Consider the following 23,499-nt stretch of genomic DNA (forward strand, 5'->3'; position numbering starts at 1 on the left):
AAATTATGGACAAGAATACAGTTATGCAGTTTAACAATCAGTTGACATTAAAACAAAATAAGGTAGAATATAACAGTATACCTATTGGGTCTTTTGCTACTACTGGTCTTGATGGCAAGCTTGGTTCTCCAAGTCCAACTTCATTTTCAGCACTGACACGGAACTGATATTCATGACCAGGGATGAGATTAGTAACCTTCTTGCGTCTCTCAGGAATAGCAGTCTTAGTAACTGGAACCCATCTTAATGACCGTTTCTCTTTCCTCTCTAAGATGTATCCTGTAATTGACTTGCCACCATCATATTCTGGTGGGTTCCAAACGACAGTCATCTCTTCTTTGCTTACCCTTGTTACCTCTGGAGGGTCAGGGCGTCCAGGTCTATCAAATTTAGTTTTTGCGATAATTGGGTGTGTTTCTGTTGGTGGACCAGTGCCCATTTTATTCTCTGCACGAACTCTGAATATATATTCATTACCTTCAATGAGTCGCGTTACATTTGCATAGTTTGTTAGGACAGAAGAAGAGTATGTAGACCAAACCATACGCTTGCTTTCACATTTTTCTAGGATGTAGTTTTGTATTTCACAACCACCGTCATCCTCTGGAGGTTCCCAGGTAACAGTACATCTGTCACTCGAAATGTCAGTGACTTTCAAATTTCTTACAGGACCTGGTTTATCCAAAACAATAACAGTAGCATATGCTACAAAACTACCAGCTGTGTTAGTTGCAGTAATCACATATTTCCCACCATCACTACGCCTTGATTTTGTGAGAACAAACTTTGATGTGTCCGATGTAGTTTCAATACTGACTCTTGGAGACCTTGTAAGATCTGTTGCATCTTTGTCTTTTGTCCATACAACTTCAGGCTGTGGTTTTCCTCTGACTCCAGCCTCAATTCTAATTGTGTCACCAGCTTTCACTGTTAGGACCCCACTTAACTTCAAGTCTAGCACTGGCTTCTGTAGATCTTCTTTCACAACAACTTCAGCAGTTTTTACCCAGTCACTTTCACCTGCCTCATTCTTGGTTTGAACTCTGAATTGGTAAATCTTATTTTCAACACATTTATCAACCATGTAGTGTGTTTCCTTAATGCTGCCTTTGTGAACCCTTTCCCATTCATCTGAGTCTTTCAGTTTTCTCTCCACGTGATAACTTAAATTTGGGCTTCCACCATCATAATCTGGTCTTCTCCATTTCAGAAATACAAATGTCTTCCCTTTCTCCGCAATGTGAAGATTTTCTGGCTCTCCAGGCTTGTCAATAGGATTTATGGCAAGGATGGGAGTTTTGGTCTCAATGCAAGGACCTGGACCTATTTTGTTTTCTGCACAAACTCTAAAGAAGTATTCACGGTTCTCTATAAGATTTGCCTTAACTAACCGTTTAGTGACATCAGAGGACACAATTGACCATCCCCTCTGATTTGGTTGACGGTACTCTACGATATAATTTGTGATTTCTGAGCCACCATTATCCACCGGACTCTCCCAAGCAATCATACAAGAATCTTTTGTGACATAGCTTATTTTCAGGTTCTGACATGGTCCAGGTCTGTCAAGTACATTCACAATAGCAAATCCTTGAGCATGTCCACAGCTGTTCTTAGCTGCTATTATATATTTGCCATGATCAGATCTTTTGGCTTCTTTTACTTGCAGTCCAACATTAGGTAGTTCACGGACTATTTCAATGCGTTTTTCCTGTACCAACACTTTGCCATCCTTAGACCATGTAATTTCAGGATCTGGCCTGCCTTTCACTTTGCCAGTAATATTGATTGTTTGGCCTACTCGGACAGTAATCAAGTCTCGACAAGTCACATCCAAGCTTATTTCTGGAGGAGAAAGAATATCTTTCGCAAGTACAGTTTCTGCCAGTTCTCTTGGCTCTCCTTCTCCCACAATGTTGACAGCTTTTATTCGGAATTTATATTCATTTCCTTCTATTAACCCAGGTACTCTAAATGCACATTGTCTGATAAGATCATCTTTATTAATTCTGTTCCACTGTGTAGTTCCAGTTTTCTGGCACTCCACAATATATCCTAGAATTGGGCTGCCACCATCTTTGAGAGGTTTTGTCCAAACAAGATCAGCTGTTTCTTTGGTTTTATCTTTTAATTTTGGATTAATGGGTGGTCCAGGAGGAGTGATAGGACGTGATGCTTTTATTGGATCAGAGCTCGGAGATGGCTTGCTTAAGCCCACCATGTTTTCTGCAAAAACTCTGAATTCATATGTGTTGCCTTCAAAGAGACCAGTGACTCTGTATTTCATATCAAGTATTGGTGTCTTATTAACACGCACCCATTTACCAGATGCTTCTCGACGCTCAAGTATATAACCAGTTATCGGAGTTCCACCATCTGACATCGGTAGGGTCCAAGACACTGTTGCAGCATTTTCTGTAATATCAAACACCATTGGTTTACCAGGTGGGGATGGTGGATCAAACATATGTTTAGCAACTGTTGGTTCTGAATCAAGAGGTGCACCAATGCCTATCTTATTTTCTGCCCGAACACGGAAAATGTATTCACAACCCTTCTGCAGTCGTGGAATCTTAATTTTTGTGTGACTTGTTCCGGAGCTAACTACTCCCCAAGTCTCTTTCTTTGACTGACGCTTCTCAACAATATAGTTTATTATAGGACTCCCACCATCGTCTTTAGGAGGGCGCCAAGAAATAACCATATGTTCCGGTGTTACTTCAAGAATATTAATAGGACCAGTCGGTGGGCCAGGAACATCCAAAACTGTAAGATGTAGAGCAACAGTTTTGTGGCCAGCTGCATTAGATACTGTGAGCAGGTACTCTCCTGTATCTTTTCTTACACAGTCTTTGATGGTAAGAACAGTTGAATAATTGTCAGTCTCTATCTTGTGTCTGCCTTCCGTCTTAATTTCAGTGTCATCAGTAACCCACTTTGCAGTGGGAACTGGCACACCTCTCATAATTGCAGGAAGTCTCACAGTGGTTCCAGCTTTAACAACAAGGCCTTCAATTAACTTCACATCTAGTTCTACAGATGGAGGTACTGAAATTAGAAAAAAAATAAAAAAATTGAATTATGGTTTTCAGAGAGTATACTTAAAGGAGAGAGAGAATCAGTGAAACAATACAAAAAAGCTAAAAATTACCTAGTTTTTCTTGACATTCTATTGGTATAGTTGTATCTGGAAGGCTGAGACCCACAATATTTTGAGCTTTCACACGGAATTTGTATATTTTTCCTTTTTGTAGGCCTGTAACAACACAGTCCAGCATTGGGACTGTTTGGAACTTTGTCCACTCATCTGCACCATCCTCCTGATATTCCACCAAATATCCAGTTATCTCAGCACCACCATCACGATCTGGTCGATTCCAAACAAGGGAAACTTCTGTCTTGTCGACATCTACATGATGCAGATTCTTTGGTGGCCCAGGAGGATCTTTGAAAATATAAAACCCAAAGCAGTTAGTAAATGGCTGATCCATCTGATGGTACACGGTACCATGTTCACATTAGTTCCAGCAAGACTATTTCAAAAATTACAGAGAACAATATAAACAAAACAAATCCTGAGTAACACTTACGCAGTGGATCTATAGCTTTAATTGGCTTGAGTGTTTCCACATATGGTCCTCTACCAAACAGATTCTCAGCTGCAACTCGGAAAAGATACTGAGTGCCTTCCATGAGATATTTAGCCATGTGACTGCGTTTCTTGGAGGACGATGAGACAGATACCCACTGTGCAGAAGCTACATCTTTCCTTTCCACCACATAGTTGGTAATAACAGAGCCACCATCATCTTCTGGTTCCTTCCATGTCAGGTAGCAAGAATCACTTCTAACATCACTGACTTGCAGATTTCTAGGTGGACCAGGCTTATCTATTAACATTGAAAACAAATCTGTTATCTATTTGATAACCAAAGATTTTTTTTTAAATTTAGTAGATTTTAAGGAAAAAAACAAACAAAAAACATATTCCCTGTGTCTTTTTTTTTTTTTTTTAATTTTATTTTTTTTCCTACTGTGTATTTTATCATAGAATCATAGAACAGCCTGGGCTGAAAGGGACCACAATGATCATCTAGTTTCTACCCCCCTGCTATGTGCAGGGTCACCAACCACTAGACCAGGATGCCCAGAGCCACATCCAGCCTGGCCTTGAATGCCTCCAGGGATCGGCATGCACAACCTCCTTGGGCAACCTATTCCAGTGTGACACCACCCTCTGTGTGAAAAACTTAGTCTCAGTATTTAAGCTAAATCTCCCCTGCCTCAGTTTAAAACCATTCCCTCTTGTCCTGTCACTATCTACCCTTGTAAATAGCCATTCCCCCTCCTGTTTATATGCCCCCTTCATGTACTGGAGGGCTGTAATGAGGTCTCCCTGAATCCTTCTTTTCTCCAAGCTAAACAAGCCCAGTTCCATCAACCTTTCCTTATATCTCAATTTGTTGATATTTTCCTGACATTCTTTCATTTCTTAACCCCCAATTAAACCAGGCTGTATAAAAATAACATAAAAAAGATTACCTAAGACAAGAACTTTTACTGAAACAGTCTTTGAACCAGCTGGATTTTCAACTGTCAGGGAGTAAATTCCACCATCTTCATGGACAGTGTTACGAATTTCAAGCTTACTGCCAACACCTGTAATCTCAATATCAGCTTTGGGTGAGACTTCCTTATCTTCTTTCTTCCAAGAAACTTTTGGGAATGGAACGCCTTTAATAACAGCACTAAGTCTCAGGGTATCTCCTGCTCTTACTTGCTGTTCTCGAGCCATATTAGCATCAAGTATCAGCTCAGGAGGTTCTGGAATCAGAACAAGTTTTTTAGAAACTGAGAAAACAAATATCTTCTTAAGTAAACTCAGCCAATTTTATTATACTCACCAAGTCTGTCTTTTACTTCTACTGCATCAGGAACGTAGGCTGGTTCAGATTCACCTGCTGCATTGACTGCCATGACTCTGAACTTATAGGTCAAACCTTCAGTAAGTCCAGTGACTTTATATTTTGTCTCAGGACAAGAATCTGGTGTAAGATTGGCCTTTCTCCATTCTTCATCTCCAACCTTCTGATATTCAACAAGGTAGCCGATTATCTTACCGTTACCATCATGGCGTGGTGGTTGCCAAGTTAAGTCAACAGAATTCTTAGTTTTATCTACTGCTTCTGGATTAACAGGTGGACTTGGTTTTACTGTTACAAAGAAAAAAAGAAAAGGAAAGAAGGAAAATATTTAAAAGGATTTCTATATGAAAGTAAGAGTGCATTAAAACTTCAGTGAAAAAGAAAGCAAATTTAATACTTTACCAATTGGATCTCTAGCAAAAATTGGCTTTGATGGTGGACTAGGATTACCAACACCAATTTCATTTTCTGCTGAAACACGGAATTCATACTGGCAGCCTTCAAGGAGGTCAGGTACTTTGAACTGAGTACTGAAAATTGGGTCTTTGGTAACTCTGACCCATCTAGTAGCCATTGTTTCTTTCTTTTCCACAATATAGTTTGTTATGGGCTTGCCTCCATCATATGGTTTGTTCCAAACTACTACTGCAGAGTCTTTTGTAACATCCTTAATAACTGGTTGTTCAGGTGCATCAGGAACACCTGGAAAAAAAACCACAAGAGTTAATGAGGACAACAGACAGAGTAAAAATTACAGTTTCAAAATAAAACAGGAAACAAATGACGTACTGAAACGGTCCTTGGCTTTCATCTCATCAGAAATGAGAGGATCACTTATGCCATAGAGATTTTCAGCATAAATTCGAATTTGATATTCTCTTCCTTCAAGCAGCTTAGGAATTTTGCATGTTGTCTTAACTGTGGCAGATGTAACTGGCATCCACAAGTCTCTGTGTGTATCCCTCTTTTCAATAATGTAATTTGTAATTTCACTGCCTCCGTCATCAAGTGGAGGTTTCCAGGAAACTATCATATGGTCTTTATGAACTTCATCAAATATAACTGGACCCACTGGAGGTGAAGGGCGATCTGTTTAAGGAAAAAAATAAATCACATCCATGTTTTTATAAGATCTTCAAACAATAACAGACTAAATCAGTGTCAAAATGGTAAATATATTATGAAAATAGAAACCTGGTAACTAATTTTAATAAGGAGTCAAAATCTCAAAATTATTCCTCTTAATACTCGTCTGACTCACTGGACCTTATTTCTTAATTCTTATGAAGTATTTAGTGACTGACGTTTTCTACAGTAAATTGATATTCTTGAAATGCATGTGGAAATATATATTCATGCAGAATAAATTAAGGCATAGTTAATTATGAACTCAAAATCAGTAAATTATATTTCAGTAAAAGTAAGAATGTACTATATCAGAATATTTCAATAAAGAACACAGTATTTATGTTCCATATAATTCAATGAATTTGAATTATAAAAAAAAACCAAAAACCTAAAGGCAGTACTATTGTTCAGTGAAACCTACCCACAACAGTAACTTGACAAAACCCTTTTCTTGATCCTGTGCTGTTCTCTACAGTAACACAATATTTGCCTGAATCTTCACGGACAGATTTTAGTATCCCCAGACAAAGTGTTGTAGGAGTTGTCTTGATCTTTGTACGGTCATCTTCTTTCAAAACAATATCATCCCTTAGCCAAGTAATCTTTGGTGTAGGCTTTCCTGAGTAACGTCCAGTCAGGCTGAAAGCTTCACCAACACGAACAATAAGCTTGTCTCTGAAGTCAAGGTCAAGTGTTGGAGGAGCTGAAAGATGAAAGTAAAAAATATTATTTCCACAAATGTCAGTAATATTAGTAAGAAAAAGTAAGGAATCATTAAGAGTGATAATTGTTTTCAAAAGAAATATGAAAAAGATACATACCAATTTCATCCTTGCATGTGATTGGTTTTGTGCAAAATGATGGCTTGCCTTGCCCCACAATATTGCAAGCACTCACACGATACTCATAGGTGTCACCCTCTTTCAGGCCTTCTACTGTGTATTTCCTATCAAGCATTTTTTCCTTAGTAACTCTGTGGAATTTTTCTTTTCCAATGAGACGACTCTCTAGAACATACATGGTGATATCCGAGCCTCCATTATATTTCGGAGGATTCCAAGTTAGTGTAACAGAGTTCTTTGTAACTGCTTTAACCTCTAGGTCTTCAGGACGGTCAGGAACGGCTGTGAACAAACACAAAAATATGTTAAATTAATTTTCCTGCAGATTCATCTCATATGAAGTAACTTAAAACACAAAAACAACTTACTTATTGGATCTCTAATGATAAGTTCTTTTGTTGTCTCTGTGAAAGGACCCATGCCAATTATATTCTCTGCTGCAATTCGGAAAAAGTAGGCTTTCCCTTCAGTCAGTCCCTGAACAGTAGCATTCTGCCTTGTAACTGTATAGCTTACTGGAGTCCAGGCTCTATGATCAGATTCACGTTTTTCAATTATGTAGTTGGTAATAGGAGAACCACCATCATCTTCTGGAGTAAACCATGTCAGTTTGCAAGAGTCACTTGTTAGGTTCTCAGTAAGGAATGGCATGCCAACTGGGCCTGGTACATCTGGAATCAAAGAAAAAATGGGATATTTAAATATACATACTGAATGTTATGAAATTTAACTTGTTCACAAGGAATGAAATTGCTTTTTACCTAGCACATCAACAATAATGGTCTTCTTCCGCTCACCACCTGCATTTTTAGCAAGAAGAGTGTATAGACCCTGGTGGCTCCGTTTGCAATTCTTGATGACTAAAGAAGAACTGATGGCTGTTTCTTCAATTTTAGCTTCCTCTGGTAAAGCTCGATCATCTCTACTCCAACTCACAGTTGGAGCTGGTTTTCCTGAGACATATGCTATGATCCGAATTACTCCTCCAGCATGAACAACAATTCTGTCCCTGACACTTGCATCCAAATTGATATCAGGAGCCACTGTGAGAGGTGAGAAAAATAAAAATTCAGTCATTTAAATATTTTTTTTTTTAGTTCTCATTTTGAATTAGAAATATTTAAAGAAGTAAATGAAAGTTATAAATACCAATTCTGTCCTTCATTTCAATAACGTCTGTAACTTCTCCGGGTTCTCCAATGCCAGCAGCATTCACTGCCCTAACTCTAAATTTGTAAAAACATCCTTCTTTTAATCCTGCCACAACAAACTTTGTTCCTCTGATTTCTTTATCCTTTACCTGGAAAAAAATATTATAAAATCAATGAAAAATCAAGGTATCATCAATTTCTTTGTGATGATTGAAATAAATCTTAAATGAGAAATTGTTTCACATTTACAAGTACAAGACATGATTGAGAATACAGTAATCTAGCTCATATAGGAGTTTTCAGAAAATGGAACACAAAATCTATTGTTCTGAAGATTTACTTGTTAGATAATTTTAAAAGACAGAGGCATTATAAGAATCACAATGCTCTGTAGTCCAAGAAGGATTACTTGTTTTGCTGGTCAAATAAGCTCATATAAGTGACAGTGGTGGTTAAAAAAACAAACAAACAAAAAAAAACCCCACAAACAAACAAAAACAAAAATCAGAAACAAACAAAAACAAAAAACAAACAAATAAACAAAAAGAACAATTTGTTTTTTTTATAAATCCAAGTATGAATCCTGTTCACCTGAAAAAAGTACAGGAAATTTATGTACTACTTTAAATGCATCTCAGTATTTACACAGATACAAAAAATGGCCAACGTATTCTATTAAATATTAAAGCAAGGACCATATTAGTATGGTTAATAATTTAGCAGAGATTCTGCCAGTGATAATTTGTTTTATTCTTTTGTTGTTGTTTTGTTGGGTTTTTTTTGTTTGTTTTGTTTATAGTCACAGATCACCTATGTATTTTGTCTTATTTTTAAACACAGAATTATAAGAAATCTAAGAAAAAGAAACTTGCCAGTTAACTGGGTATTGTGGACTGGCAATTACTGACTTTAAATTTGGCAGTACAATTTAAGTATATGCAAATAATTAAGGTGCAAAATATCAAGTTTTAGAAAAGAACATTCATAATGAAAATTTGTTAAATATATATATATTAAAAATGTATATATATCTTTTCTCCTGGAAACACCTGTTTAGATGTACAGAGAAAAAAAAAATCAGATTCTGTAGGATTTCCATCTACCTTTTCCCATTCTTCCTTTCCTTCTTCTTTATACTCAACAATGTACCCAGTGATCCTAGAGCCACCATCCTTTAATGGTGGAGTCCACTCCAAGTCTACAGAAGATTTCGTCCAATCAGTAACTTTTGGAATAGGAGGGCCAGGTGGGGCTGAAAAATATAATCACACAGTTACAGCATAACAATATATTCTGTGTTCCTATCTGAGTATTTTCAAATTAATAAATAGGAAACAAAAATATTTACCAATCGGGTCTCTAGCAATTGCTGGATCAGATGGCATGCTTGGTGGTCCAACACCAGCTGCATTAATAGCCGATACACGAAACTGATATTCAGAACCTTCAATAAGACCAGTAACTTTGTATGAAACACCCAGTGCCATAGGTTTGATTGGGTCACGGTTAATTCTCGTCCATCTCTTTCCAGTAGTTTCTTTGCGCTCTAACCAGTAACCAGTAATAGGAGAGCCACCATCATGTTCTGGTTCTTCCCAGTTTACAGTCATAGAATCACGTGTTATACTGCTAACTGTTGGTTTATCACATGGTCCAGGAACAGCTGGGGGAAAAAAAAAATTACAGACAGCTCGTAAAAAATTGCTACGGGAAGACGGAAATATGTAGTCATGTGATTATAGTTGCAGCATGTTTTTTTTTTTGTTTTTTCTTCCTGGATCAGTACCTTGTTTCAGTACCTAGACTAATCCTGAATGTTTTAAAGATAGTTTTCTCTTACCGAACGTTTCTTCTACATCACTATTGCTTAGATTTCTCTTTCAAAACTGAAGACAGCAATTTCCTGACAGAATGACCTAAGTCTTGTAAGATAAAACCTTATTTGTATATTAGCACCTTAATAAACTCAGAGATTTTATTTCAATATACTTAACAGGGAAAGTATTTTTGGATACCACACAAGCTTACTACTGCTAAAATCTTCAAGCTATTCTAGAAAATTTACTTTGGTGAAGAGAGAAAACTAGTAGTGGTATTTATCAGATGTCATACACATATCAGAGTATGAAAATATCTGACATAATTTGAAAACCTGTTTCTACTTACTGAAGAGGTTTCTTGCTGTTTCTGGTTCACTGTCCAAAGGTTCTCCAATACCATACTTATTTTGTGCCATAATGCGGAACACATACTCATGGCCTTCCATTAACTTGGGAATAGTGAATACGCATTCCTTGGGCTCATTTGTAACTGGTACCCATGTCCTCCTATTTGCTTCTTTTTTCTCAATAACATAGTTTGTAATCTTAGAACCACCATCATCTAACGGAGGAAGCCATGATATTGTCATTTTGTCAGCCAAAATGGATTCAAATTTAATTGGGCCCACTGGAGGTCCAGGACGGCCTAAAATATAAATTTTATTAAAGAAGAATTAATTCAAATGCTATTAAAATGAAGTATCACATGAATATTATCAATTTCTGTAATATAATAGAGTTCTTGATATCTACCCAGAACATTTAGTCTCATCTCCTTTGAAGCAGTTCCTAAATTATTTACAGCTGTTATAGTATATAAGCCTGTATCACTTCTGCGAGACTGTTGAATCAATAAAGTGCAAGAATCTTCTCCAACAATCTTGTTGACGTGTTGGTCATACGACACTGGCTTTTTGTCATCTGGTTTCTTTGGAGAAGCTTTCTCCCAAGTTAGTGCTGGGAAGGGTATGCCCTTTATCTTGGCCACAATGTTAACATCTGTTCCTTCTTCAACCTCCATAAATTCTTTGAGTTCAATAGATGGTGGGCCTACAATGAAATATTGAGAAAAGTTAACATACAAAATCGCTTCATCATTGCAGAGTAGAATTTGTATTTATTGGCATTAGCCACTACTTACATGTTTGGTCTTTGACAACAAGTGGACCAACAGTAGCTGAAGGCCTGCTAGGACCTGCTATATTTACAGCCTTGACTCTGAATTCATATTCACCACCTTCTATAAGATCCTCAACAGTAAACTTTGTTTCCTCCACATCACGTCTGTTGCATTGTTTCCAAGTTTCTTTCACTTCTCCAGTACGATCCCAGTGGAGACATTCAACATTATAATGAGTAACAGGAGCTCCACCATCATTCTTTGGAGGTTTCCATGTCAGACTCACTGTGTTCTTCGTTACTAGGCCAATCTTCAATTTAATAGGTGGATCAGGAGGATCTTAAGAAAGGAAACAGCAACATAAATAAATTCACTGTACAGTATCATCTGGCTTCAAATAACTCTATTCATTTTGATTTCACTTACGGATTGGATCCCTGGCTGTGGTTCGTTGGATAGTTTCTGCAGGAGGGCCAACACCAAAACGGTTTTCTGCACGTACCCGGAAGAAATACTCTTGACCAGATATGAGATCAGGTACAACAAAAGAAGTGCTTCCACAGTTTGCATTAACTTTTGTCCAGGCTTTCCCATCGATAGTTCTTTTTTCTATAACATATCCTCTTATTCTATCTCCACCATCATCATCTGGCATCTTCCATGAAAGTTTGCAACTACCTCTTGTGATATCACTTACTTTTAGGTCTTTTGGTGGACCTGGGACATCTGTTAAGGTAAAAGCATAACAGAAGCAATGTTAACAAGTATGTAGGAAAAAAACCCCAAAACTTACTATTTAAACATTTCAGTATGTGTAAGCCGTACCAAGAACATTGACTCTAATATGTGCTGTTTTTTGTCCTGCTTTGTTTTTTGCTGTAATACTGTATCGCCCCGAATGACTTCTGTTGCACTCAGGGATGATTATCACTGAACGTGTATCAGTTGCTTCCACCTGTAGATAATAGAAAGAAAGTTAGAGTTCAACTTTAAATGTCTATGTTTGAAAAATTTTTGAGATACTAAAGTTACAAAACTTGCTTGGTTTACCTGAGCTTCTTCAGGTATATTATGACCTCCCTCCTACAAATGAAGGAAATAAAGTAAATATGAAAGGGATGTAGTTAGATGTCTAGAAATAGATTAAGAAAAACAATTTTTTCTTTTACTAACCTTTGCTGCTGTCTTTGCTTTTCCTTCAAATTCCCAGAACGATTTTGGAACTGGACGACCTTTGATAACAGCTGGGATTTTAATTGTAGTGCCAGCACGGCAAGAGAGAAAATCCTGTGTTCCAATATCAAGGAAGATTTCTGGTTCCTCTGAAAAAAAAAGAAAAAAAAGAAAAAAAATTATTTTTTAGAGCTACCAAAAGTAAATTTCTGCTAGAACTAGTCTAAATCCCAAGATAAACATGTTTGATTTTTTGGAAAAGGTAGCATGTGTAAAAAGTAAGCTGGGAATTATATAAATAAATTTGCTGTTGCAATTTTGTCACAAAATACAAAGTACTTCTGTACTATGGCTGTGGGAAATCATAAGAGTTCTCAGTAGATCGTACTCTTATAAGCGTTATCATGACACTTTCCAAAAGGTCTCTTAGTCTTTTATTACATTCCTGTTCAATTATTTTCTTGTTATTGACTCTGCTTGCTTCGCATCTTGCTCAGCCATTCAAAGAAGTAGGTAACATTTAGATATAAATACCTAAATGAATTTCTACAACACTTACCTAAAATATCTTGGATAGGTATTTCAGAAGTTGCAGGACTCGGTTCTGATTCTCCAGCAGCATTTACAGCTTTCACCCTGAATCGGTATTTTCTGAGCTCTTTCAAATTGGGAATAACACATTCACAAGTGGGAAAGAGTTTGTCTCCTTCATTCACCTTTTTCCAGTCAGTACTACCTTCATCTTGCATTTCAACAATATAGCCTTTTATTGGGCTACCACCATCCTTTTGTGGAGGCTTCCATGCAAGAGATACAGATGATTTGGTTTTGTCTTTGATCTCTGGACAAGATGGTGGGCCAGGCACAACTTGTAAAACAAGAGCAAGCAAAAGCCAAAATTACCAAAGAGTTAGTAATCACATATATTTTTCTTAAGAGTTTATAGAAAAATGCAAACATTTTCAGTGTTTTTTCTGCCATACACAGATGATCCCAGAACATGCATAATAATTACATATATTACATACATCACTGAGGAATAATTTAGGTAAAAGGCATAAACACTGAACTCTAACAGTGAAGAAAAGTAATTATACAAAAATCTGATACTGAACTCAAGCAAGTATACTTGGCAATATTTGCGATGGCATAATCCTTGGTTTATGTACATAAATGAAGGGGTAAAAGTTTTTAAAAGTCAGTTATTTTAAAACCAGTGAAAAACAGAAAATCAGGTAACTACTTTGCATCAACAACATCTTTTTGGTTTAATGAAAACAAAGCATTTGATTAATGTCACTAATTTCAATGTTAATAAAAGTACCACATTCTAGTATGATACAGACCTTAAAAGTAATCACAAATTCTATACTTACATATGGGATCTGCTGCTAAAGCAGGATCTGATGGTTCACTGGGAGGGCCAATTCCAGCAAGATTTTCAGCCATAACTCTAAATTGATATTCGACACCTTCAGCCAAGCGAAGCACATTGTACTCTAAACCTTTTACTGATGGTTTCGTTACTGGAGCCCTGTTAACACGTGACCAGTAGACACCTCCCACCTCTCTCTTCTCCAACCAATAGCCAGTTATTGGGCTGCCACCATTGTCCAAAGGAGGCTCCCATGCCACCAGCATTGATGACCTAGTGCGATCTAAAATTTTTGGCTTTCCAGGAGGTCCAGGAAGGCCATAGGGATCCTTAATAACAACTTTTTCTGAGAGGCATTCATCACTTATTCCATATTTGTTTACAGCCCGGACTCTAAATTGGTATTTTTCATTTGTTGCAAGATTCCACACCTGAAAAATAAGATTTTTAATCAATATTCAGGTATTTTCTGAATCAACTTATTTGTTATTATTCAGGGGTTTTTAGCATTGGATTCTACCTTGGAATCTCACTGATATCATGACATGTATGTAGCTACATGGCTGCATGCAGTGCCCTAGGCATAGTTTTATTTCATGTGCACAGGATCAAATGTAAATAAAAGTATCATCAGGTTTCACTTTGCACTTGGCAGAGCTACAAATAATACTGGAAAATGGAAAATAACTCATCTTCTAAATTCACATGAGATTAAATAGTAAATGAGAACAATTAATTTTGTCACAGGAGGAAAATACATACACATAGCATGTATATTCATAGTTGGGCAATGTGCATTTAGAAATTATGCACTTTAAATGGACCGCTAGCACAGGTATCTCTGCAAGAAGTAGTTTTTATTGTGCGCTGTCATATGGAAGTATATAATAAAAATAATAAAATTACCCCAAATCTTCTGTCTATTGCACTATTGGAGACTTCTTCCCACTCGGACTTCTTCCTACTAGCATCACGTTTCTCGATAATGTAATGGGTAATTTCACTGCCACCATTGTCAAGAGGTGCATCCCATGTTAAGTAGCATGATTCTGCTTTAATATCAGAAACAGCAAGGTTTCTTGGTGGAGAAGGACGATCTATATGAAAATGACAGAACATAGAACTGCATTAAGAAAAAGACAAAAGCATTCTACTATGTAGCATTTTATTGAAATGTCACATCCTTACCATACACTTCAACATGCACATTGCGAAATGCAGTGCCAAGACGATTGGAAGCTCTCACAGTATAAATGCCTTTATCATCTCTCACAGCTGCAGGTAGGGCAAGTTCAGTTTTTGCCTCACTTCTTGATACTTCTTCCTTGGTGATCTTAAGTGCACTGGATGTTTGGTCAATTAAAACTTCATTCTTGTCCCATTCAATCTTTGGCATTGGCAGTCCAGTCACATCAGCAGGAATATTAACTGGTTCTCCTGCCTTCACTTTGATAGTATCTCCTCTCACAGCCAAGCGTAATGTTACGGTTGGAGGTACTGAAAATCAGGAAAAGAATGATAGTGAAATTAGGGATGAAACAGAAAATGAACTGCATTGTTTTTAACATGTTTATATGGATTTCTTTAAACAAGATGTACCTTCATCATCCTGTATAACTACATTGAGGGGCAATGATGGTTCACTCTCTCCAATCTCATTGACAGCTTTGACACGGAATTCATACATATGGAGTTCATCAAGTTTTTCAACAAGAAGAGATGTGGTTGGACAGAGCCTTGGGTTCACTCTTTCATAGTCTTTTGAATCATGTCTCCTCTTCTCAACAATGTATCCTAAGATAGGACTACCACCATCACTACGTGGAGGCTTCCAGTCAAGTGTAATGGTTGACTTTGTCCTTTCTGTGTACATGAATCTCTCAGGTGCTGTGGGAGGACCTATTAACACAGACAAATCAAAATGAAAAAAATATAAAATATAATGTCAGTTACTTTGACACAAATGCCTCCCATTTATTTCCACTGAAACTACAACAGATATGAAGAGCATAACATTATTTAATAGAGTGAATTCTCACCTACAAAATACTTTTTCACCACAGTCATCACTATTAACTATGCATTTTTGTCAGCTATGAACAAAAGCCTGCATGCTGTGCTCATAAAAATGTGAACCAGAGTAGACAACACCCTGCTTCACTGCTGCTGTGTTGGCTGGTAGGAAAATATTGCCCATGTAGTCCAGCTTGCACTGTGCTAACATCCACTGTTTGGTGTCCATAAACATTCAGCAAGTGCCAATGAATGAAAATGGCTGCAATTTTTTTGGTATGGAGAAATTCAGTTCCAAATCTTTGCTTCATATGAGCTTTGTAGTCAGGTGGCATTTTATCAGACTCTCTCTCTGCTGCCATCTGTCACATGGCAACAAAACTTAACAGAATATTGATGGGAAGGTTCAGCCTCAACTGCCATGCCACAAACATCTGCCTCTGATGTCCAGGGCCAACATAATAAAATAGGAGGCATTACTTTCGGAGCAGTCATTGATATTTTAAATTGTATGCCTACTGCAGCTACAATAGCTGTGGCTTTTCAAAATCCTCTCTTTCATATGCAAAATATTTGAATGTGCTTATTGATAGTAAAAAGTTTCTGATGTATGTGGGTGAAATGGCAATAAGCAGTATCTCAGTAGATATCAGAACTGTATTACATAAAGAGACATGGTAGTTCTACACTCTCTCTGTTTCAAAGATCTGAGCAAAGAAACCATGAAAGACAGACAAGTTATCCAGATAGTGAGAAAAACAAAAATAACACATATAAATTAGTTCTCTTACCTAATGGATCAACTGCAAGAATGGGTCCTATTTCAACAGCTGGACCGGTACCAAACTTGTTCTTGGCACTGACACGAAATTTATATTCCTGCCCTTCAACTAGACCTGTAATATCACATTTAGATCTTTCTGTATCGATAGCTAGTCTCCATGTATGCATTTTGGCATCTTTCCGTTCAACAATAAAGCCTATGATATCACTGCCTCCATCATCTTCAGGATCAGACCAGTTAAGCAAGCACATCTTTCTGTTTGTGACCACTGGCTTTAGGTCAAGGACTGGTCCAGGAACATCTGAAAAAATAAAATCAAACAGGGAGGATAAATCTCAAAGATTATTTCACCAAAATAGATGCTCAGCTGATTTCAGAAAGTATTTTTTCTTACCAAATACTTCTACTCTGGTTCCCGCTGATTTGGAACCACTACTGTTTGTAGCAGTAATTACATATCTTCCGTGGTCTTTTCTCAGCGCATTCTTAATGGTTAATTCTGATTTTGTGCCAACATTTTCAATAACAACTCTATCTTTGTCCAATTCACCTTCCTCCACAGTCCATACAATGGTGGGAGTAGGACGCCCTGTCACAGTAGCAGGAATTTTAATTGTTTGCCCAGCCATGATCTGAATGCCTGCTTTGACAGAAACATCCAGCTCAACAGTAGGAGGCTCTGAAGAAGAAAGAGAGATGGTTCATTAGTTCAAGGGGAAGATTAAAGTACGAATTTTAGGTAGCTGGAAAATTATTCATAATATAATTGCCATACCTTTGGGTTCCGCAACAGTTACGGGTTCAGTTTCACCAGGTGGTCCTTCACCAGCTGCATTAAGTGCAGTAACACGAAGTTTATAGTCTGCACCTTCTCTGACTTCTTTAACAGTATACTGTTGGACCTTAATGGGTCTCTCTGTGCAACGTGACCACTCTTTTGTTCCCATTAGTTGTTTGTATACATGGTAACCAGTGATATCTCCACCACCATTATACATAGGACGTTCCCATTCTAACTCAATAGAAACTGAAGTTGTATCCGCAATCCTTGGAATGGGTGGGCCAGGTGGCACTATAAAATAAGATATATAAATCAAAGTTAAAGGTTATGAATCCTATTCTGTCACTAGTCTGTTAGCGCATTTTGTTAAGCTACTTACTTATTGGGTCCTGTGCAGTTTTTGGATCTGATGGTGGACTAAATTTACCAGGGCCAGCTGCATTTTCAGCACAAACTCTGAAGATATAGGTTAGTCCTTCCAACAGTCCTTCAACTTTTAGTTCCAGAGCATTCACAAGGTTCCTGTTGACTCGTGCCCAATGAGTGCTATTAATTTCACGTTTTTCAATCCAATATCCTATGATTGGGCTGCCATTGTCTTTTGGTTCATTCCATTTAACCAACATACTGTTGCTGGTAACATCCTCCACATCAGGCTTATTAGGTGGATCTGGTGGAGCTAAAAAAATAAAAAATAAAAAATTACAATTTTGTAATCATTGCTATCATATTCGTAATTTACTCAGATCTAAGAGAGAACAAATATATGAGAAATGACTAATTTTAAGGAAGTCTTAATTATCTTACTCTCTTTGATTCCTAACTGTAACCAGTCATCAAACTTAAGGTGATTTTCTCTTTCAATAAGAATATGACAGCTGTTCTTATTTCTCATTTGAATGCTTTTCAATATTTCCCTTCATATCCATGGTTTTAAAAAAATGCAATAAGTAATAATTGCATTGTCCAGTACTCTTCTGGGAAACTTTCACATGAATGAAACTGATTGTTCTAAGAGTCTGTATATTAATAGTGGTTTTCAGAAAAGACTGCATTTCAAAATTAAAACTTACAGAAAGGATCTTTTGCTGTCAGTGGTTTTGAAACACATGGTGGCCCTGCTCCAACTCTATTTTCAGCAAATACACGGAAGAGATATTCTTTCTCTTCAATCAGTTTTGTTACATGGAATTTACAATGCCTGAGTGTTGAACTGACAGTAACCCAGCCCATTTCAGCTTTTGTGTTGTCTTTCTTTTCCAGTACATAATTCAGGATTTCACTTCCACCATCATCAAGGGGAGGCTCCCACTTGCAAATGACAGAATTTTTCCTCACATCTTCAAATACAAAGTTGACTGGAGGACCAGGAGTATCTGTTAGTAAAGCAAGAAAAAATGATGAGCTCTAATGTACTTCTGACTCAGTGCTTTGAACGAGTAGCTGGCTATGAGTACATTCACTACACACCTAACACATTAACTTCACAGGATGCTTTTGCAACACCATGATCATTTTCCACTTTAATTGTAAACGTGCCATGGTCAGCTCTGATGGAGTCACGAATTGATAGCACAGACTCTCCTTCTTTATGGTTGTCAATACTCATACGTTCTGGCAGTGAAAGCTGAAAAGGTTCCTCTTCTTCAGTTTCACCCTTCTTCTTCCTAGTGTATGTTGTTACTCTCTTTTTTATTTCCTCTGGTGTAATAACTTCATCATTCCTCAGCCAAGTGATAGATGGATAAGGTGATCCTGAAATATGTGCCTCAAGTATGATCTCATCACCTTTCTTCACTTCAAGACCAGACTGTAGGTTTGCAGCAAGGAAGACTTTGGGAGCCTCTGTAATAACATAGTGACAATGAAGAGTAGAATTCACTCACATGTTTGAGGGTGAATGGCAATTACAACAAACAACCAAATAAGTAATTCATACCAATAGGATCCACGGCTTTTACAAAAGGAGTAATCCGAGAAGGCTCACTAATGCCAGCAGCATTCTCAGCACGAACACGAAATTGGTATTCCTTCCCTTCCTCAAGACCTTTCACTGGATAGGTTAATAGAGGTACCAGGTATTCATTGCATCTTTCCCACCTCTCCTTGCCCTTAGCAAGCTTTTCTATTATGTAGCCCATAATCTTGCTTCCGCCGTCAAACAGTGGTGGTTTCCATGTAAGTGTTACTGATTTGGATGTTGGATTATGGACCTCAAGGTCAACAGGAGGATCTGGAGGCTCTGTGAAACAACAGCAAAAAAGGTATTACACAAGTGAAAGATACATGAAGATTTTAGTTAAAATTCAGCACGATATGTCACTTAGTAGACTTACGTTTTGGATCTTCTGCAATAATTGGGTTTCTTAGTTCAAGATATTCACCTCCTCCAATTTTATTGACAGCTTTAACACGGAAGTAATATTCACTGTTTGGGATAAGGTCTTTAACTTGCCATGAGAGTTTATTTTCACCAGACATTACTGGAATATATGTTCTACGACCAGCTTCTCTGCGTTCCAGAACATAATGCAGAATAGGAGTACCACCGTCAAAGTCTGGAGGCTCCCAGGTTACCTTACAAGAATTCTTAGTTACTTCGCTTGCCTTAATGTCTTTACACTGTCCAGGTGGACCTGTAATTATAATAATAAAGTTATTTAATATAACAATTAACTAAATAGAAGGGAAATTTATTCCTACAAATATGAAATTATACTGCATTTCATTGCTTTGAAGAAGGCAGACTGGCTGCACAGCATATATAGGAACTTATATTCCTAAAGGTGAAAAAGATTCTTAACTCTTATAAGCTTTTTAAAATAGTAATAGTATATCATAGTATTTGGTATAGTAATAGTATATCATAGTAATTGGGCTGTAAGCAGCCACAGACTAGTAATATCAATTTAGAATAAAGTTTTTTTTTTTTGTTTTTGTTTTCTTTTTGTGTATGAGATTTTGTTATATTAATGCAGTGAAGGCAATTTACAGAGTGTCTGAGTTGAAGTTATAAATCTATATGGCAAGAAAGGGATTTTCTAGTACTTTCATCTTTTAGTGGGCTCAGAGACAGGAAACTCCCCCAGAATGGAAGATGTCTAGTTACCTATGACTTTGACATTGACAGAGCCAGTTGTTGATGCCAGTTTGTTCTCCAATGTAATTGTATAAACACCAGCATCAGCATGAACGCTCTCTATCACTTCAAGCAATGCAGAAGTGTAGTCACTCTTCATTGTTGTTCTGTCACCAGCTTTCAACTCTTTGCCATCTTTGTGCCATGTGATTGTTGGGGATGGAACAGCTCTGAAGGGTACAGGGATACTTAATTTCTGTCCTTTAACAACGACAATATCACGAGTTTTTAGATCAATGGTTGGATTACCTGTAAAAATAATTTTAATATTGTTATAAGTTTACTGAAGACTAAAGACTTTTTTCAGTTTTCAGTTCACAAAGTAAATCTATTCTTACAGTCCGGGTCTTTGGTAACAACTTTTTCTGAGACGTCTGATGGCTCACTGGCTCCAACAGCATTGACTGCTCTGACTCTCAGCACATATTCCTTGTCTGGAACAACACCTTCCTCCACTTTGCATTTTAGATCTTTTATTGGACGAGAATTGATTCGCATCCATTTTTCTGTTCCTGCTTCGCACAACTCGACATTGTACCCAATTATGGGACTTCCACCATTCTTCTCTGGTGGCTTCCATGCAATGCAAATATGATTTCGACCTGCATCTGTGACATGCAAATCCTGAGGAGGTGAAGGAGGGCCTGTAAAATTCATAAAGATGTGTTATTTTTCACTCAGAATATCTGTTCTAGCCAATACATTGCCTCCATAGTCCATATGCTGTATGTTATAATACTACTTACTAGTTGGATCTTCAATATGAATGAGATCAGTTGGTTCACTGGGATGACCACAGCCAGCTTCATTTTCTGCACGAACCTGGAACTGTACATCTATGCCTTCGATGACATCAGTCACTCTGAAATTGCAGTCTGGGCCAGCTGTCTTGCCAGCTTTTACCCAACGAGTGGCTAGTTTTTCTTTCTTTTCAATAACATATCTGAATAAATAGGAACAAATAGTATCAGAAATGTCAAATATGAGCATTTCAGATTACATACTCATTAAAATAGTGTGAGATTTGAATGACTTGGCCAATGGAAAAATGAAGATAGCCATTGGTGACAGACTAAATGAGCGTTACTTCACATATCAGCAACACAGTCCTACTAGCCTTAATAGCTGTTAGATGTAATGGTGTTGCCACTGATGACAGAGTAAATTTGGAGACCCTATTACTGATCTTCTGTTGTGTTCTTGGGTTTTTTAGAGCTGCAGAGGTAAAGGAGAAAACTCTCCATGCTACATTTATATCTCTGCTAGTTCAGATAGCAGTGGACAAATTCTGCTGAAATTATACGTAGATATTATCTATGAATATTTCAGTTACATTAATTCTGTTTACAATAATCTACAGAATGGTAAGAAAAAAATAAGTGATTTGTGTTCCTTCAAACAGATCTTTGTAGTTGTCAGTTAGTTTAGGATACGTTTACTTTGAATGGAAAGAAGAGGAAGAGTGAAAATATATAGAGAAAAATCTAACTGGTATTCAGGGTAAAATAGTCTGAGAAGTGGAATAAAGAGAATAAACAAAAAAAAAAGATTACTCTATACTAGCTCAGCGTACATATTTTAATGAGAAACTCAGGCAGGAGAAGAATGTAACAATATTGTTTGATAGATGAGGAAAAATAGCTAGAGCGCCACCTAGAGCTGGAGACTATGTCTGCATTGAAGTTGGATTTTGTATACAACTCAATTTCATCTGATTTAATTAGATGGGGTTCTTTGTTTTGTTTTTGGTTTGTTTTTTTTAGGATGTTTAGACACGTTCACTGTTTATAAACATTAGGTCATTTCTATTTGTATAAGTTCCACTTTTAAAATTAAACTCATACTTGGTGCGACCATAAAATTGCCTCTTTCACATAAATTCACCTTTTCTTCATATAAAATGTGTCCTGTTAAAATGTAAAAATTTTGACAGAAATGTCTTAATTGATGAAAAAATAATCCAGAGAAAACATTACACAAACATAAAATGAGCTTACCTTTGAATTGGTCTGCCACCATCATTCTTAGGTGGTTCCCATTTCAAATCAACATGACCTTTTGTCACTTCAACTACAGTAAGAGCATATGGAGGCCCAGGGGTTGCTAAACAAAATACATATACAAATTAGTAAAAAAGGAACCCATGAGAAGTCAGCCATTCCATTAATTCACTCTGAAAGCAAATCTCAAACTTACTGAAGGTATCTTTAGCAAGCACTGAATCTTCAATTTCACAGTAGTCACTTTGCCCAATGGCATTTTCAGCGGCCACACGGAACACGTACAATGAGCCTTCAGTCAGTGGGCTCACTGTGTACTTGGTATCTTTCACTGTTGTATCTACAGTCTGCCAGCCTTTTCTCCTTACGTCTCTCTTTTCAACAATGTAGTTGGTAATTGGGGAACCCCCATCTTTTTCTGGCACTGTCCATTTAAGATCTGCTGTGTTTTTAGTAATATTAATAACCTCAAGCCACCGAGGAGGAGAAGGAGGATCTGTAAAATAAAAATAGAAGGAAAAGCAAGTTGCTGTCTTGCCCAGAAAAGATCCTGGAAGGCAGAGAATAAGACTGGAAACATGAAAACTTCATATTTTCTTAGAAGAACAAAGGTATATTTTCACTTGGTGCCTACCGAGATAGGCATATGGGGGGCTTTTTAAAAAATACTTGCAAAAACAGCACATTATGAAACAACACTTACACAGCCTCTCCTTGCACAGCACAGGGTCACTGGGTTCACTGGGCTCACTCTCTCCAGCCTTGTTCACAGCTCTTACACGGAATGAATATTCTTGTTTCTCCATAAGCCCTTTGAGGAAGTGTTCAGTTGTGGGCACACCTTCAGCCACTCTCACCCACTCTTCTGTTCCAGTCTTCAATAGTTCAATGACATAAGATTCAATTTTTGCCCCTCCATCATGTTCTGGCTTTGTCCAGTTCAGGAATAATGATGTCTTGCCAACATCCTTCACTGTTGGCTTTCCAGGGGGCCATGGTGGATCTAGACAAGAGACCAATATTGATTAATTAATAAAACCTTTGTTGTTGTTGTTGTTAAATTAGAACATTCAAAATATGTTTATTATACCAATTGGGTCTTTCACTAAGATTGGCTCTGTTTCCTTGCTTGGTTTTCCAGGTCCTGCAAGATTCTCTGCCAAGACACGGAACTTGTATTTCTTCTTATTTGTAAGACCTTTAACTCTGGAAATCAAAATTAAGTTTGATTAAAACAATCCACACATT

General features: G+C 37.3%; 1 protein-coding gene across 6 annotated transcripts in view; it reads right to left on the bottom strand.

The window, feature by feature from the left end:
- The window catches only part of TTN (titin), a 239,926-nt gene that overhangs the window by 57,329 nt on the left and 159,098 nt on the right, over positions 1 to 23,499 (bottom strand). For all 6 annotated transcript variants that reach the window (XM_085552613.1, XM_085552615.1, XM_085552612.1 and 3 more), the window contains 41 exons: positions 23,342 to 23,457; positions 22,955 to 23,254; positions 22,448 to 22,747; positions 22,249 to 22,354; positions 20,998 to 21,194; positions 20,590 to 20,895; positions 20,222 to 20,500; positions 19,449 to 19,748; positions 19,052 to 19,354; positions 18,583 to 18,957; positions 18,186 to 18,488; positions 17,492 to 17,791; positions 17,107 to 17,403; positions 16,726 to 17,010; positions 16,339 to 16,632; positions 15,134 to 15,433; positions 14,723 to 15,031; positions 14,441 to 14,631; positions 13,536 to 13,965; positions 12,719 to 13,027; positions 12,160 to 12,308; positions 12,037 to 12,069; positions 11,812 to 11,941; positions 11,413 to 11,712; positions 11,008 to 11,325; positions 10,620 to 10,916; positions 10,213 to 10,512; positions 9,395 to 9,709; positions 9,150 to 9,298; positions 8,045 to 8,195; positions 7,657 to 7,938; positions 7,264 to 7,566; positions 6,875 to 7,177; positions 6,475 to 6,756; positions 5,715 to 6,014; positions 5,328 to 5,627; positions 4,905 to 5,213; positions 4,543 to 4,824; positions 3,591 to 3,890; positions 3,152 to 3,445; positions 82 to 3,048 (listed from right to left, as the gene is read on the bottom strand). In XM_085552613.1, the coding sequence (XP_085408739.1) occupies positions 82 to 3,048; positions 3,152 to 3,445; positions 3,591 to 3,890; positions 4,543 to 4,824; positions 4,905 to 5,213; positions 5,328 to 5,627; positions 5,715 to 6,014; positions 6,475 to 6,756; positions 6,875 to 7,177; positions 7,264 to 7,566; positions 7,657 to 7,938; positions 8,045 to 8,195; positions 9,150 to 9,298; positions 9,395 to 9,709; positions 10,213 to 10,512; positions 10,620 to 10,916; positions 11,008 to 11,325; positions 11,413 to 11,712; positions 11,812 to 11,941; positions 12,037 to 12,069; positions 12,160 to 12,308; positions 12,719 to 13,027; positions 13,536 to 13,965; positions 14,441 to 14,631; positions 14,723 to 15,031; positions 15,134 to 15,433; positions 16,339 to 16,632; positions 16,726 to 17,010; positions 17,107 to 17,403; positions 17,492 to 17,791; positions 18,186 to 18,488; positions 18,583 to 18,957; positions 19,052 to 19,354; positions 19,449 to 19,748; positions 20,222 to 20,500; positions 20,590 to 20,895; positions 20,998 to 21,194; positions 22,249 to 22,354; positions 22,448 to 22,747; positions 22,955 to 23,254; positions 23,342 to 23,457 (13,664 nt within the window). The remainder of the gene's footprint in view (positions 1 to 81; positions 3,049 to 3,151; positions 3,446 to 3,590; positions 3,891 to 4,542; positions 4,825 to 4,904; positions 5,214 to 5,327; positions 5,628 to 5,714; positions 6,015 to 6,474; positions 6,757 to 6,874; positions 7,178 to 7,263; positions 7,567 to 7,656; positions 7,939 to 8,044; positions 8,196 to 9,149; positions 9,299 to 9,394; positions 9,710 to 10,212; positions 10,513 to 10,619; positions 10,917 to 11,007; positions 11,326 to 11,412; positions 11,713 to 11,811; positions 11,942 to 12,036; positions 12,070 to 12,159; positions 12,309 to 12,718; positions 13,028 to 13,535; positions 13,966 to 14,440; positions 14,632 to 14,722; positions 15,032 to 15,133; positions 15,434 to 16,338; positions 16,633 to 16,725; positions 17,011 to 17,106; positions 17,404 to 17,491; positions 17,792 to 18,185; positions 18,489 to 18,582; positions 18,958 to 19,051; positions 19,355 to 19,448; positions 19,749 to 20,221; positions 20,501 to 20,589; positions 20,896 to 20,997; positions 21,195 to 22,248; positions 22,355 to 22,447; positions 22,748 to 22,954; positions 23,255 to 23,341; positions 23,458 to 23,499) is intronic.

Source organism: Coturnix japonica, chromosome 7 (genome assembly GCF_054131305.1).
Source record: "Coturnix japonica strain WE chromosome 7, WE-NBRP24, whole genome shotgun sequence".
NCBI classification, from domain to species: domain Eukaryota; kingdom Metazoa; phylum Chordata; class Aves; order Galliformes; family Phasianidae; genus Coturnix; species Coturnix japonica.